This window comes from Amblyomma americanum, chromosome 11 (genome assembly GCF_052857255.1).
Source record: "Amblyomma americanum isolate KBUSLIRL-KWMA chromosome 11, ASM5285725v1, whole genome shotgun sequence".
In the NCBI taxonomy this organism is placed as follows: domain Eukaryota; kingdom Metazoa; phylum Arthropoda; class Arachnida; order Ixodida; family Ixodidae; genus Amblyomma; species Amblyomma americanum.
Genome location: NC_135507.1, coordinates 12,946,970 through 12,963,957, shown reverse-complemented (window position 1 = coordinate 12,963,957; position 16,988 = coordinate 12,946,970). Strand labels below are relative to the sequence as shown.

At 49.2% G+C, this 16,988-nt stretch overlaps 1 protein-coding gene across 1 annotated transcript in view; it reads left to right on the top strand.

Moving 5' to 3' along the window:
- The window catches only part of LOC144110916 (uncharacterized), a 46,066-nt gene that overhangs the window by 15,834 nt on the left and 13,244 nt on the right, over positions 1-16,988 (top strand). Inside the window, exons 4-5 of the mRNA XM_077643984.1 lie at positions 166-345; positions 15,482-15,603. Coding sequence (XP_077500110.1) covers positions 166-345; positions 15,482-15,603 — 302 coding nt within the window. The remainder of the gene's footprint in view (positions 1-165; positions 346-15,481; positions 15,604-16,988) is intronic.

The window sequence follows — 16,988 nt, the reverse complement described above, 5'->3', positions numbered from 1 at the left end:
CTACCGTGTTGTTCTCCCAACAACGCAACACAAGTCGCCCACACGCAAAAGCCGCTAACTCCAGAGGACATTTTTCAGCGTGTGTCGTACGAACTCATCGGTGGCACAAAAATCCATGTGGCCAGAATCTGACCCCTTGTCATCTGATGTCTGATGTCGTTGCAGGGCACGCCCCTTCAAGAAGACACATGCGTCTCCTACTCTGGCACGGAATCGCAGAGTAACATTCGGGGTGCGGCTGACCCAGCCCCAGCCCCTACTATGGAAGCGGGTGGCTCTAGCAGAGACGACCGCCCTCCCGGCCAGCTGGAATGGAAACCACACGTTGCAGACACTGGTGGCCCGGTAGGCCTCATTATTAATGCGAAAGCATTAGATGGCTACGTTGAAATCGGAAGTGTCCATCAAATAACGTCAGTACTCATTAGAATAAAAATTAGCCTAGGTGGAAATCGAACCCGAGCCACCGGCGTGCTTGATGACGTAACAGGACGAGGCAAAATTTAGAGAATGATGACCAAAGTCATGACGTCACACCCGAGCTGAGGCACAATAGTTTCCACGTGCGTACAGGAAAGAGGGGCAAGGATGGAAACAGACGCGCGGTGCATAACCGCGTCCGCCAACGCGACGATGTTGGTTTGAGCAACATGAATCGCATGAGCAGGTGAAATGCGAGTAGTGTCATCACTGGTTTACCTCAGTGTGGTGGCAGTATTCCCGAATATGTTCAACAAAATTTTGAGCAGCCGTTAATCGTACAGCGTTCCGGATGGTGTCGTACCATTTTTCCTTGCATATAGCTTACATGTTATAGTAAAGTTGGAGGCTAGCTTGAGGCAAGGATTTGGACTATTGACATATGCACCTTCAGTTGCTTGCTTCCTGAGAATAAATTTTTTCTTAAGGTGCGGTTGAGGTGTCCACCGAAATGTCGAGATGTTAATTGGGAGGCTATAGCTTACAACAGGGGTTCGGGTCGATAACATGCGCACCTTCAGTCGCATGCTTCAAGGCTTAAGGCGCAGTTGAGTTGTCCACCGAGATGTCGAGATTTGAAAGCTACAGCGCACTTTCCTTTGACCAAAAACATTTCCTTTCCTCAAAACACATCCTTTCGCATTCCTCCATGTAAGCAGACTTTAAGCCAAGAGAATTTTTTTATTTTTTGGGTAGGTACGGTTAAGGTTTTGGGTATAGCTGCTAAAGCAATAAGCTGCCTACTGTGGCCCTTTATGACAAAAAGAAAAAAGTACTTATGACATGTAACTGATGCCTAGAGATTTTAATTTGTGCAGATTTGGTGTTGTGGAGCAGTTTGAGCCAATGCCTGACGACGGGTTGCAAACACTGACTATAGTAGAATGACCACATACAGAAAAGTTTTTATTCCGTGTTTTTTCTTCTGAATGGTACCTAAAACATACACATGTGCGAATTACCACGTGATATTCACCAGCGATCGCTAAACAATTATTTTTAGCCCTCTCGATTTCGGTTCTGTCAACTAAACAATGGCTGCGACCTGTGTTTAGATTTACGTGAGGCATGATGAATTGGCAATATCACTTCTGATAGGAAGTTTTTTTGTCATTATAGCTCTGAAGTAGCCTTATTTAAGTGTTGTAGTGAACTAAAGCAACGTATCAGCATTTATATCGCTGGAATTTTTTATGCCTCACGTCACCAAAAGGTTCTCACCTCATAGCCATCGTTTGGTTGATGAAACCAAAACAGGAAAGAATTCTAGGTATATATTAATATGGATCGTAGGCAAATACCGCACTGTGATAAGTGTTATAACGTCTTGCGCATTATTTAAAAGCAGAAAAATTTAACTGAAATTAAATGTATGCAGTCAAATAGCGTCGAACTTTTGAGGCCACCTGCAAATGATCGGTTCCGTCGCGAAGAAACATCAAATCGTCTGACGTGATGGACATTATCTAAGCTAAGCCTGAGGCTTAGCTTAGCGAGGCTTAGCGAGCGTAGCCTGTGATCACATATGTGTTTCATAGAGAAGAGTTGGACTGGACAGTCTGCCTCTGCTTAAAATATTGTAATCATACAGACACTAGTTTTAGACATAGCTGAGCATTGTTATATTTCTGTAAGTCATTTGGCAGTGGCAGTGTATAATCAGATGGGTTTAAAAGTTTCGCTTGTATAGTTCGCAGAACACATGTCATCAACTCGAACTCGCCTTATTCGGGAGTTGCATCTGTTGTGGTATTCTGCGGGTGTCACCTTTTGAGACATGTCTACCTTGGTGCGCACAGTTTGGTTCAAGCCTTGAGCATCTGCGCTTTGAACAAATCGGCGCGGACTGATTGCCCCCCTTCTTTTCCCACTTGGCGTTGCCCGAAGTAGTGTGCTGGGACCTTTACATTTTCTTGCCTGCCTATGTTTACCTTTCCGTGAGTGGCCTGTGTTTGATGCAAGAGGAGGGCGGGGAATATGGGGAAGTGTTCGTTAGCCATCTTGGCCTCCGCCCACACATCGGTCCTTCTTGTCTCATAGGACGAAGACCATTCGCCAGGTGGACCGTTCTTGAGGAATGCCTACAGAGCTGCCCTCGGTCAGCACCCGAGGGCGTGCACACAGAACACGGACCCGCCACCAGTCAGGGGAAATCTTCAAGCATCAGAGGTGAGCTTAAGCGTCCCAGCTATCAACGAATTACGTAACTGTGCGATGGCTAGAATAGTATTATTTGATGACGACCGCGCAGTTTAGTGCCGCTTCATATCTGACCCGGAAAACCAACTGTACCAATCTGACTAAGACTAGATAACGGCACGGTGCTCTGTCATTAAACATTTCTAATACCAAGTTCAAGCATTTTGCCAACAGAGTTTGAATTTCTGCGTGACAAAATAACCATACTGTAGAACTTAAGCAGCAAGCTACAAATACCTTGAAATTTGTGTTCAGTCACATTAATCTTGGAATCGTCGTCTTATTCTATCTTATTCTAGCGGCTGATACTAGCACCCTCTCATTTCTGAAGCATAACCTGAAAGAGTCTTCAAATCATGTAATGAAACAGGCGTAGATTGGATTACTTGTCAGCGAGAGTTTCATAGGGACAAACACTGGTGTTGTACGCGCAATCACTGTCCGGAATGCATCCATAATGGGGCGATCTGGTCGAAGTAATCTTGGGAGAGATCTGCAAGGGCCGAAGAGTGGGCGCTGTCGTGAAGTTGGCATTATGTGAATCTAGTCACGTGGTGCAAAGATGGTGGGGGATTGCTATTAGTGTCACATCCCACTTTATCTAGGGAGAAGATAAATGTGACAGTGATGGTGACAGTGCGGTGGGGCGAGTGCCAGTGGGCTTCTTCCTTATTGGCTTCTTTCTTGAAGCCCACAGACATTTCCAGGTTAATCTTTGGTCCCCTTGTGCTCGATGGCGCTCTTGATAATGCAGAATATTTTCTTTCACGTTCACAACCCTTTACATTAAAGCACTGCGGCCTCAAGGCACGAGGGTAAAATATGCAGCTGGTTAACTGCGGTGGGACCAGGGTACCAGCAATAGCAACAGAACTATTAGACGATCTATTGCAGAACTTGCGAATAATATTGCCGGCACATTAAATGCAGCCAGATTCCAAATGCAGCTGTTTTAACCGCTGCAAAAAGCGAAGATGATCAACGAGGCTCCCTAGGGAGCTTGGAAAAAGGCTGACCCTTTATTGGAGTCTTCTCATTGCAGGTTTTGGTGGTGAAAACATTTATTAATCATAGAAAGAGGTGTTGAAGGTCGTGACCTGAAGGGTCACGCCCTTACAACCACAACGTGGGATGCCTAGTCAGGCGCCCCATTCGCGGTTTCCGCAGCCCGGGCGCGCTGCGTTAAGGCCCTTTGGGCGTCAAGGGTGCAGCAGCCGAACAGGATCGCCTCCCAGTCCACTCGGGTGGGGTTTGGGATATGGCGCAGGGATGGGTTCTGCTGGCAGGCCCACTCCATGTGGTAGGTGTCAGACACCTCCCCACAGTGTGAGCACCGCCCATCGAATTGAGGATCGAAATGTTTTAGAGTTGCCGGGCACAGCATCGTGTTAGTGAGCAGGCACAGGAGTACCCACTCGTTGGCCTTCCCCAGCCCTTTGCAAGGGGTGGGAAGAGTTTGGTGCGTTGGTTTGTAATAATCGCTTATTTCCTTAAAAGCGTAAATCATTGAAATCGGAGTCCTGGTCAGCGTCGGGTTCCGTGGAAAATGCCCGGAGAGAGAGCGCGCGGGCGGCGGCGTCAGTGCTTCGTTTCCGCGGAGGCCTTGGTGACCTGCAGCCCAAACGAGAGATCGGTGCGCAGGATCGGGGTCTCTGCTACAATTTTTGTAGATGCGATAAGGCAGGGGGTAGCCCACTGTTTCTCGACGTTTCGGTAAGCCTCTCGCGAGTCGGTGATTATGTATTTGGAGGAGGTACGGAGGCGGCCTGGGCGATGGAACCTCTTCTGCGTGAATTGCTTACTGGGCCTGGAAAGTAAGGCCGTCTACTGTTTTGCCTTCGTGGACGACTGTGGCCGTGTACCATCTACTGGGGTCCGGGCCGGAGGCGTGCACGTAGAAGACTCCTGGTTTGCTCCCATAATAGCGGTGCAAGGCTTCCGCCCGCGCCAGGCGCCTGCCATTATGGTCCTCTTTGGACATGTTGGTGGGGAGAGCCCGCACGTGGAGGGCGCGTCTCCAATTGGGAGTGCTGGATGTGAGGACGGCATAGAAGGCGGCGACCGGACCCTGTCTTTGTGAGACGAGTGTATTGGTTGTGTTGAGATGGGCCTCCCGAAGCTCCCGGAAAGAGTTCACTATCCCCATTGCCATGGCGTCGGCGGTAGAGGTAGAGACCGGGAGGTCCAGCACTCGTTTCATGATTTTCCGGAGGATGACCTCAACGACATTGGTGACCTCGACTGGTCACGAATGCGTTCGCCAGCAGCAAGGCGTCTTTGCATCGTAACCCACCGCTGGAAACCCGGCGGACCATGCGGCCCACCTTGTCCCCCACCTGCCGGAGCTTGGCGAGTGTTTTTCGCAGCGTAGCTGGTTGTGTATGAAGAGTTCGAGGACTCTGATTTCCTTGGATTCTTGAATGGGACCGCTTTGCAAGGAGATGGTGGCCTCGGGGGCAAACCTGCGTTTCCCCTTGAGCGCTAACTTCATAGGAGCAGCCGGACCCGTCGTGAAACCCGATCATGAAAGCAGGTGGTGGTAGCGACACCATCCTTCCCGAAGCTTCCACCGCTGCGCCAAGAAGCTCCACTACAGAGCTCTTCAAATACTGCCTGCCCTGAGGATTCCTGGCAGGTCTGGGTGTTCTTTGAGGGCGGATACTGGCTGATTTTTCATAGCCATACTATAAGGCGAAGCTTTGGTGAATTGCACGTTAGGTGTGGACAACCTTCGACTTTTTCAAGCAGCCCACGAATTTGTTGATTTCGTCGACATCAATATTCATGGCTAGCCCGGGACAATGGTATTGAACGCGGCCTTGAGCTATCAGGGTCCCATTAGCCGAGAAAAATGCGTGCAATCTATGGTGATACTAGTGGGTCGCTTATAGGGGAACGAAGGGCAGTATAGGTGCTCTGCATGCTTTGAAATTGACAAAATTGTTGCGAAACGCGGCACTGAAGCTATAGGCCATCGGTGTTGATTGTGTTCATTGGCGTTAACAACTGTCTAGACTCTGATGATTTTGAGGAAAGGAAAGGCGCGAAACTGGCTCCCTGGGACAGGACACTTCAGTCATGCTTTAAGCTACATGGCCGTAGTGGCCGTAGTGACAGATGTGCGCTGCTTGCGTTGGCATTAACGTTTCGGCAGAAACGCGATGCTGAAGAAATAAGGCCGTCGGCGTTCAATGTGTTCATTGGCGTTGGCATTCACGTTTTAGACCGATGATTTTGAGGAAAGGAAGGGCGCATAACTGTCTCCCTGCGTCCACTGTACAGTGGACGCCTCAATCGCGCTTTGAGATACATGGGGATGGTGAGAGATGTGAACTGTATTTTTAGCGCTGACAAAAAATTTTAGAGGACGCCTAAGCTTCATCTAAGAGTGAAACGCAACAGCGTGTTGCAACGTTGCCAGGGCGTGCACACCCGAACCAGGCCATAAGGGAAGAAAAATGAAATGAAAATTGGTTTTAAGTAAAGGAAATGACGTCTGTCTCCCAATTCGCTGGACACCCGTACCGCGCCGTAAGGAGGCCATGGGCGAAAAATGGCTCATCTCGGAGGACACCTGAACCTCCCTTACGGCGCTGTTCAGGTGTCCACCGAGATGCGCCATTTTTCGCTTGCGGTCAACGCCGCCGACGACACCGGCTTTTCTGGGACACGAGCTCCTTAACGCTGTCGCGTTAATATTGTGCCATACACGCGGCACTGCAGCAGTAGGCCGTAGCGTTCGTTAGGTGTACGAACTCTCGTGATCAACCATTAAATTAACTGCCAGGGAGGCAGCCTGGGCGCGCTGCCTATCCAGGGTGGGGAAGGTTTAGCAGTAGTTCAACTGCACTTAATTGTTTACTAGGTTCACACCACCATCAAGTACCTTAAAGTGATTTCCACTGACTCAGGAAGCCAGTTAGGCACTTTTCCTTTCCTCAGAATCTGCGACATCTAAATCTTGGCCTGCTTTTGAGAAACGGAAAGGCGCACAACTGCCTCAATTTGTAGGTCGACGTCAACGCCTGCTCGCTGCGTGATTGAGGTGTCCCCTGACCCCGGAGCCGGTTGTGCGCCTTTCGTGAAAATGGTCTTTGCAAAGTTGTTAACGCCAATGAACACTATGAACGCCGTCGGCTCACTTGTTTTGTTTGGTTTATGAAGAAAGGAATAGGAACAGTAACGGTCTCGCATATCTCGGTGGACACCCGAACCGCGCCCTGAAGGAATAAACGAGGGAGGGAAAGAGGAAAGAGAAAACTGAAAATCGAAAGTTGGATTTTCAGGAACACCTGTGGCCCGGTGCTAATAGTGGCGCATGCGCAGTAGTGACTAGGGAGCGACAGAGAGAGAAAATCGGCAGTGTCTTAGCTCGGATATGCCAGGATATACGTAGCGAAAGCTAAGGCATAGCAAGGTTAGCCTTGGTTAATATTGATTGCAAGTCCAAGTTAGTCTGGTTGTCTAGCTATGTTGTCGCATTAAAGACTGAAAACTGCTGCTGCGGAGCACGTGAGCTCTCCTTTTTAATCATCCGACATGTTATCAGGCATGCGACGCAGCTCGCGAAGCGAGTGGAGGCAAGCGCAACGACGAGCAACGCGGTATGACGTCATACCAAACGGTGGCGGCGGCGAGCCGCGCGGTGTGTCGTCATGCCAGATGGCGCGGCCAGCGCGCAAAGCACAGTAACCGTCTCGCATATCTCGATCGGTGGATACCCGAACCGCGCCGTAAAGGAAAGGATAAGGGGGGGAAAGAAGAAAGAAAAAACTGAAAATCGAAAGTTGCATTCTGTTGCCCCGCCGCGGTGGCTCAGTGGTTAGGGCGCTCGACTACTGATCCGGAGTTCCCGGGTTTGAACCCGACCGCGGCGGCTGCGTTTTTATGGAGGAAAAACGCTAAGGCGCCCGTGTGCTGTGCCATGTCAATGCACGTTAAAGATCCCCAGGTGGTCGAAATTATTCCGGAGCCCTCCACTACGACACCTCTTCTTCCTTTCTTATTTCACTCCCTCCTTTATCCCTTCCCTTACTGCGCGGTTCAGGTGTCCAACGATATATGAGACAGTTACTGCACCATTTCCTTTCCCCGAAAACCAATTATTAATTATGATTAAAGTTGCATTCTGAGGAAAGGCGCGGTGCGGCGCAGCGGCGGAACACCTGTGGCTCAGGGCTACTAGTGCCGCATGCGCAGTTGTGACTACGGAGCGAGAGAAATGCGCCGTGTGTCGTCACTGCTCCTCGCGCATGCGCAGCACGGCTCTCCAGGAATCACGCGAAAGTGCTCAACCTGCGGCCAGTAAAGCTTTCGGTTTTAAAAAAAGTGGAAGAAAACTTTTCAAATTCACTTGACCGAGAATAACGATTTCTTTCCATCTTCCCGTGTCCGTATTGGTCGTGTTGGTGTTCATATTGGTATTCCCGGTTTGTGTGATGGATTTATACCGTCTGCCTTTGGTCCTCAAAACCGTAATAGGGGGCAACATTCGAAGGGCCATGGCGGGCGAACCATTGGTCGCAAAGTGATGCGGGTGGTACCATACGAATCGTTGTTTCGTGATGTACACGTTGGTGTGCGAATTGGTTGTAAGCGTAGGAGAAAACTACTTAGCTAACGCCCTTCATTTGATATCGCATTAGCGAATCATGCGCTAATTTTTTAGTATGCAGTGTAGCTGTGGTATCGGGTAAATAAATAGTTAACTTGGTCGCACGCAAATAAAAAATTAGAACTGCTGTATGCAAACTCCTTTAGTAAACGCTAAATGCGCAGAAACGTCCATTCCCTGGTTTCGCCAGAGCTCGCTTTCTGGTAGGGTGTCGAAAGTGTTTCATCACCTGCAATACGAGATGCCACCTCTCTCTGCAGGCATGCAGCTCTTCACTGACGATTGCGTGGGTGGTGACGGAACCCGTTCCTTGCAAGCAGGTGACATCAGCAGCCATGTCCGCCGGGTCTGAGCTGTGCCAAGGAACTTCTTGGACAAGTAGGCCTGACTTTCGTATCCGGGGCTAACGTAGCTATTGGGATTAGACTGGACGTTATCCTGTGGTAGATGGATGCTGGACTTGGGTTGCTCACCATGCTGCGAAGATTTCAAACGTCGGCTTCCCAATGTCGCCGCGTTGTAGATCTGCCTAGTGTTATTGCGAACAAGACTAGTTCATGTATCCGTGTGAGTTCGTGCTCGAAGGCTAAAACACCTGAAAAAGACGTTACCGGCATGTCTAAACCCCGACCAGCAGAACACCAGCGTTCTTCACTGCAAAAGTGGTTAGAGGTTGGTTCTTTGCACGAACGGAGGCGAAACAGTTTAGCGCCTTAAGCACTTAAACGCTCTTCGAAGTGCTTGCTTCGACAAACGATTATACCGTTGCATAATATAATTCAGTACTAATAAGTTCTGCCGGAACTTCAGATTTATGACCATTTCTGTATAGCAACGCACGTTGACATGTGTTAAATATAAGAATATAGTTCAACACACGCTTAAACTACGGCATAAGAGCATTGACCCTAAACAGAGGTAAGCGACGAGCAGGACAGAATCCAACCTTTAAAACCCGGCCTAGCGATTACATGTTTTCATACATTTTCTTATGTGTAAATACAGTGACTACATTGTATAGAGGAGCGAATTGCCTCGAAATTTATGGCGGGCTCATGGTCTGGTTTCATCCTATGACGCAGGCCGAAAGAAAATTAAATCAGAAGAGAAACCAATACATCCTTCTAGCTCGTGTTGTCTATGCAACATCCGCGCTGACCGATCAGTCTTTGCTGAGCAAATAATCTTGGGGGACACACATTAGCATGTGCGTTGGACCGATCCGTGCGCACGTTACACTTCCCGTCATTTTTTTAACACGCTGTATTAGACATCTTTCTTTGTTTGCAGCATGCAGTCAGGCTTCCTCGGGGAGAGACTTGCGTTTCCACTCCCTCCCGCGGAAGAAGCATGCCTAGCCTGGAGAACGAGCGACTCCACCTTCAACGACCGCAGCGAGAAAGCAGGTGGACGTGGTGATAACCGGATTATTCCGCTCGGCTGTTACGCTGAGAACGAGCGGTAAGCGGGGGTTCTAGTTTCGGCCCAATACCTGCGTTCGCTCTGCGCCACTAAATCACAGCTGTTAACATAGAGGTGAAACTCTTTCTTAACTGAACATTGGTGTTGCGTATTTTATATCCTTCATAATGTTGTGGATTTATTTTTTGTCTTGCTATAATTCACCGATGAAAATGAGGGGGGGGGGGGGGGTTACTTAGCGGTGCACTGCAAGCGGAGAATGTGTTTTTTCTTACGCTTGATTCATAGTACATCCCACCAGATCCCGCAGCCGGTTCCTCCACGAGACCACTTCTCATTGCAGGAGGGCTCTTTCGCCTCGTCCAACGAAAAGCGAAGTGGCAGAATTTTTTCCGGGCCACAGCATGAAAGAAGGCGGCAGAAACAGCAAAGACTGGCTTAACCGCTCACACGCCCTCTTTCTTCATGGACGGTAAGGCACGGCTCTCTTTATGGAGACGGGTTCGTCGTGAGGTTTTTCGCTGGTTTCTTGGCTCATTATACCAGCAGCATACAGGTCCCAGTGAGATATTGTTAACACATATATGGAGTCTGGAAACCACCCCTTGTTTTCCTGCAGGAAACGGAGAGGTAGTATGTTTTCCGACATATAGGAGAAATAATGAAACAAAATGACAAAAATATTACTTTTTGCCCACGCTTGCAACTAGGAGAAGGCGCATTTGCAAAGACATCTGTCGTTTTCAGAGGACTCGAGCAGTTCAGATCTCTTTTGCATGTCTGAGGAGCTAGATTTTGGGCTGTTGAAAAACTTCCAATGTTGTTTCATTTCGAGGGGCCTGGTTTATTCCTGGATTAAGTGCTCCCAGTGCTGAAATACTACGACAGTGTGCCCGCGATCTCTCCGAGCAGACACGTCTTTCTTATTGATTTCCTTTCTTCGAAGGTTCTCACCAGCCTCATCACGAGTTTTTGCCATTTTCTGGTTGCCTTTTGAAATATCTGCCGTAATGTATCCATCGTTTTTTGTTATTTCTTTCCACACAACCGCAATTTTATTCTCTTTTTCACCATCATGCCTTTAAATACATGTGTGGGTTTTAAGGTCCTAATTCTTTTAATATTTTCGTATCGTAGGTCCTCCCGTTTCTTTAGACACAATCACACTTTGAACAAGTTTCCTGGCGGATTTTGAAAAATACAAAATAGAAAAAGCTTCTCAGGTGAAGCAGAGAAGTTCGGAAGAACTCTTACAGTGCGTGTGTGCGTGCGTGTGTTCGTGTGTGCGTGCACGCACACACGAACACACGCAGTCGTAGGTTGCACGTGACCTGTCTGGTCTCTTGCGTCCGTCCACACGTCCTTGCCGATGTCCGTTGCAGGTGGCCTATTCTGCAACAAGAGCCTTCTGTTTCCCTTCTGGCGTGGAAGCACAAGCCAGCCATGTAGCGCGGGCATGGAAGCAGGTGGCACCAGCGAGGACACCCGTCACCCTTCGATTCTCTCACCCGGCTGGATATTACAAGGAGCGTAGTCCGCTGCCTCTTGGAGCGGTACGCCTACTGATTCTCATTGGGCGACTTGGGTCCCTTGTTTTGGATGTTTTCTAACCCAGTGAACTGCCTTCTTACATCCAGTGCGTCAAAAGAGGATAAATGGTAGCTACACTCAGTGTCAAAAGTTTATCGTGTAATTAACTCATGGCCTCAAATAAACATCTGCCGCTTAGTCCCTAGTTAAGAAATTGTGGACTACACAGTTCACCATTAAAAGGACGGCTTGCGTACGTAGTACACGCGTTGGTCTTTTTACCCTTTTTCTGTGCCGGTCTGATTTTTCCGGAACTAAGTACCGGAACGATGCCGGTCGATCTCTTGGCCTAACTCCTGTGAGCCGGGAGAAGAAAAGGGTTTATCGGGGTTTAACGTTCTAAAGCGACTCAGGCTATCAGGGACGCTGTAGCGAAGGGCTCCGGGAATTTCGACCATTTGGGGTTCTTTAACGTGCACTGGCATCACACAGTACGCAGGCCTCTATAATTTTGCCTCCATCGAAATTCCATAGCCGCAGCCAGGATCGAACCCGCGTCTTTCGGGTCAGCAGCCGAGCGCCATAACCACTGAGCCACCACGGCGGGGGCCTCAGTTTGGTGTATTGCCTTAGTTACCGCTGCGCCAATTCCAGCTCGCCTAATTCGATCTTCGACATAAATTCTATTGGAGCAAAGCAAAGCAAAGCAAAACAAAGCAATGCGATGTGCAATGCAATATTGCGCGGCGGAATGTGTTCGCACGCGTTTTTAGACGCGCGTTCCTAGTTGGGCCATGCGTTTTGACGCAGCTTGCATGCGAGTAGAGAGAGCCTCCTTGTGCGTTCGTATGCAGCATCACATACGCTCACATATGCTTGTGTTTCTTGACGGTTCTACTACCCATGGATGGTTGGCGCAGTTTGCTACTGCAGATTTGGGCTACTTCTCGCGTATATTCGAACGCAACTGGTCACGCACTTTGGATTTCGTTGGATTTCGTGCGGCGGAATAATAGTAATAGTAATAATAATAATAATAATAGTAATAATAAATTCATGCGTTCGCATGCATTTTGTGCCTTGAGCGTTCCTTGTTGGTTGATGCGATCGGACAGAGCTTCCGCAGGGCTGCGTCCAAGTGTCCATGATCGCTGCGTCTCTCTCGAAACATCTCTCTCTGCGCTCTTCTGTTCTCTGACTTGCGCCCTCCCATTGGCCGATGAAGCAAGGCGTCTCTTGGGCTTGGCGATAATTTCAAAGCAAATTAAGACGGTGTTTGTATTGTCACTAAATGATTGGTGCATTTTTTAACGACAGTGCGCATTACTGCTTGGTAGCTTATACCTCGCGGGATAGTCAGGGGCAAAGATTGGAAGACGCTTTTAGCTTCGTCTTTAAGAGTGGGACGCGACAGTGTGTTGCAGCGTTGCCAATGGGTCCACGGAACGCCATCGCCCCTTAGGCGCGATGCCTTGCGCGTTGGACAGTTTAAGGAAGGAATATGACACATGTATCGCACATATCGGTGGACATCCGAACCCCGCTGCAAGGGGAGGGATATTTCCGACGAGCGGTGCGGACCTACTACTGCTACGACGCCGACGGCTTTTAGACCGAACGCGCTGTATGTGCTGTCGCGTAATATATTGACTTAAAAATCAAAGACGACTGTTGCCATGAAGTTCTAAGGCATGCTAAATGACCCGGCTGGTCGGCGAAATTCAATTACAGGCCTCAAAATACGGCGCCTCTTTTCTCTCTTCCTTCTCTCTCGCCCTCTCCGTCCCTTTCCTTATGTCGCGGCTAAGGTGGTCACTGAGAGTGACAACCAATAATTCCTCTGCCATACCTAGGTTGCTTAAGATGCGTCGCTGACGCTTTACCGTTCAGATCCTCAGGTGATAGACATAATTCCGGAGCCCTCCACTACGGCAGCTCTTTCTTCCTCTGTACTTTCACTCGCTCCTTTGTCCCTTCCCTTACGGCACTTTTCGTGTGTCTGCCAGGATATGAGTTGCTGCGCCATTTCCTTTCCCTAAAAAACCACTTCTCAGATTTGACTGGGCCCCGCCGCGGTGGCTCAGTGGTTAGAGTGAACGGATACTCATGCGGATGGTCTGGTTTGTCCCTATCGTGGTGGCTGCGTTCGATGGAGACGAATTGTAAAAACAAATGTGCTATGCGATGTCAGTGCATGTCAAAATATTACGCGCGCGTAATGCGTTCGCATGCGCTTCTGAGCTTGAGCGTTGCTATAGTTGGTGCAATCAGACGCAGCTTGCGTCCAAGCAGAGCTGCCTTGTGCGTCTGTATGCAGCATCACATACGCTTACCTGTTTATGTGTTCCTTGGCGGTTCTACTCACCATCGATGGTTGGCGCAGGTTGCTACTTGGAGTTTTGTGCTACGTTCTCACACATATTCGAACACAACTGATCGCGCACTTTGACGGCATTTTTGATTTTTTGTTCACATGCGTTCACATGCATTCTGTGGCTTGAGCGTTCCCTGTTGGCCGACGCGTTCGGAAGCAGCTTCCGCAGAGCTGTGTCCAAGGCCGCTGCTTCTCTCTCGGATCATCTCTATTTTTTTCTTTTTGAGGGTTGAGCCGTGCATGCGCAAGAACGCTGGTGTGCGCGACGTTGTGCTGACTCGTCCACGGAACGCCCTGCACCACGCCCAAGCTTGGGTGACAGAAGACGTGCATTTGCCAAGGAGGGCGCGACGCAAACGCACAAATTCAAAAATTAGCTGCTGTTTACTGCTGAATCTGGTTAGAGAGCGAAAGCCGCGGTGTATCGAGGAAACAGACGCGGCTGTTTACTGCTGAATCTGGTTAGAGAGCGAAAGCTGCGGTGTATCGAGGAAACAGATGCGGCTGTTTACTGCTGAATCTGGTTAGAGAGCGAAAGCTGCGGTGTATCGGGGAAACAGACGCGGCCTTTCGTCTGTAATGTTGAGCGTGTGCCGCACACTGAATAGTCAACGCGCCCACCCTGCCACCCTGGCAGGTGGCGGTTAATGGTGGCAGCCTAATGCTGCAGTGCCGCCTGTCTGCCACAACATTTTCAGCGCTAATGCATGCAGCCCACATCTCTCTCATCACTGCCACGTACCTCAAAGCGTGATTGAGGCATCCACTGACCCAGGGAGCAAGTTATGCGCCCTTCTTTTCCTCGAAATCATCGGAGCGTAGAATGTTGTAAAAGCCACTGAACACAACGAACGCCGACGGCAGATAGAAACAGGCGAGCCCTCGGTTTCGGCGCGGGCTGTGAGAGTTCATAGCTGTCACGTGGTTTCTCCTCGGTTCAAGGGCAGATGAGATGAAATTTAGTGCCACGTGAAGAGTGGTTTTTCCAAGCGTAGTAAAGCTTTCGCTTCAAAAGCAGAAATGCGCAAAAACGCAACTGGGTTCTCGACACGCCCAGTAGGCATAATCATATCAGTTTTTAAGGCGAAAGCCTTCAATGGCTCATACTCGCGGCTATGAATCTGTCCGGCGTCCGTTACATCCAGCAACTAACGAAAGCTTTTTCCTTCATTTACGGCACGGTTCGGGTGTCTGGGACATGAGACAGGCGTAATTTCCTTTTAAATTGTCCAACGCGCAAGGCATGGCGCCGAGGGCCGGGACGCTTGCGTTTCGTGGACCCCTTGGCAACGCTGCAACACACACTGTCGCTTCCCAATCCAGACGCCTCCTTAACCCCGATCTGGAAGGATGCCGCCTAAACGCTGTTTGCAGTCTAGTCTTTTAATCAACATCTTCACCACACATCACCGACACAAGCAGCAACCCCGCGGCAAAGGCTTTCGCCTCACCGCACTTTAGGCATATAAAGTGCCCTCCTGAATTTTTTAATGCCATGAAACAGAATTAAAGTGCCTCGGACGATTTTGCGTTCACGCCTGATTCACACCGTAGTCTATGCAGTGTGTAGTTGTTTAATGTATAGGAGTGCGGCGATGCTTTGATGTGGCAACTGTGTATATATGCACAAGTCATGACCTGTCATGGCTCATGACATACGTTTCAAGCCACGTCACCGCCCTGGAAGGGACGTCAACAGACGGGGAAGCCGTCACGCTCAGGCGCCAAGTACCGCTACGCTGTCGCATCACATACGTAGGGAATTAAGTGTCCCTCGCAATTTTTTATTGCTCAGGGGAAGAATCATCACCTGTGGAGCGCGGGCTCTGGCGTGATCTGTCCGACGCGTCCTCTCGTTGCAGGTGGCCGCCCTTCTTGAGAAGAGACTCGATCTTTTCCACAGGGTCCCCCCTGGGAATCGGCCAGAGGCAGAAAAGCCGCACCAAGGACGACACCGTGACAGCAAACCATAGCGTGAAAGCAGGTGAGGCCGCTGCATCCTGCGACCCGGTGAGGGTGCGCTCTTTTGATTAGAACTGTTCAATTTTGGGACAGCTTGCATAAAGCTTACTAGGATTGCCTTTAGAGCACGGCAGGGACTATTAAATGCCCACTCTAAAGGCTCCGCCACAAGAGCATGGAAAGGAACAGGGACGCGAAAAAAAAAAAAACACGCAGACCGTCTTCGTTAAGCCTACGTATGCTCAAATGCAGTGTGGCGAGATCTTGACGGGAGATTGCGCGACATTTTCTTCGAGTTTTGGCTGAAGCGACCATACTTAGATACCCGCGCCTGCTGCTATTCAGAGCACTAGAGCTTAGGGTGAAGGTTCCCACCTTGTGCGTAGTCATCATGCAGATGAGCAGTACTCGTTTGCACAGGCTAACGCGTGAGCTTGCCCTTCACCCTTTTGTTCGTACATTGTGCAAACAGTACGTGTGGGTGCAGTCGTCATAAGGCGCATTCCTGGGGCAATTTCGCGTTCACAAAGTAAGTGCGAGATAGAGTACTTTTATCTCTAATAGGGTACTTTTATCTTTAAGCACACTGTTACGAACAGGCGAGTTATAGTCATAAAAAGCAGAACAGAGCCAGCGGCACACAGCCTCCGGAGAGAAGCGATAGCGCATTGCGGTGGGCGACGCGTTATAGGTTCGCGTTAGATTCACATTATAGATTCGCGTTGGGCTTTGCGACCGTGTTTTTCCAGCTGAACAATGTGTATCGCTAACAACCGCGCACACGCAGCAGAACCACGTCTACTCCGCTAATTTATCTGATTCTTTCGTGTTTTTAAGTTTCGCTTTAGAGTCGACTTATGCTAATCTGAATTTTTTGTTTATCGACGGAATGAGTGGTGAGCGAAAGCAACGCAGCTGCACGCCTTTCACGACGCATATCGTTGGTATTGAACGTCATTGCCTCATCCACATCGAAATTGGAAGTTGTACCTGAGGAGTAGAGCTCTCGTTGTAAAACTTTTCAAGCGACTGCTGTCCACGGCGTGTATTCAAGCAACTTAACAGAGGGAACAGTGTGCTGCCGATGACGTGGGATGGCTACATAAGGCGTTCTGACGTAATAGATGAAAGGCTGCTAGACCAGCAAGCTGGTCGCAGATACTATTTGTTTTAAAGGTATCTACCGCAGCTTATAAACTCACTATTTGGAGAGCTTTATTTTCATGTAGAAAGAAATGTAATAGTTTTGTTTTAAAATTGGGTTTCGTGACCCCCTTTAAGGAATCCTGTTGGGTTCCCGTTTAGGAACACTGTGGAAAAATTGATGATGCTGGCCTGTATCGATAGGTTGCCTCATTCTGATTAATGCCAAAGCTGATATTGCACTGAAAATTAAAGCTTTGTACA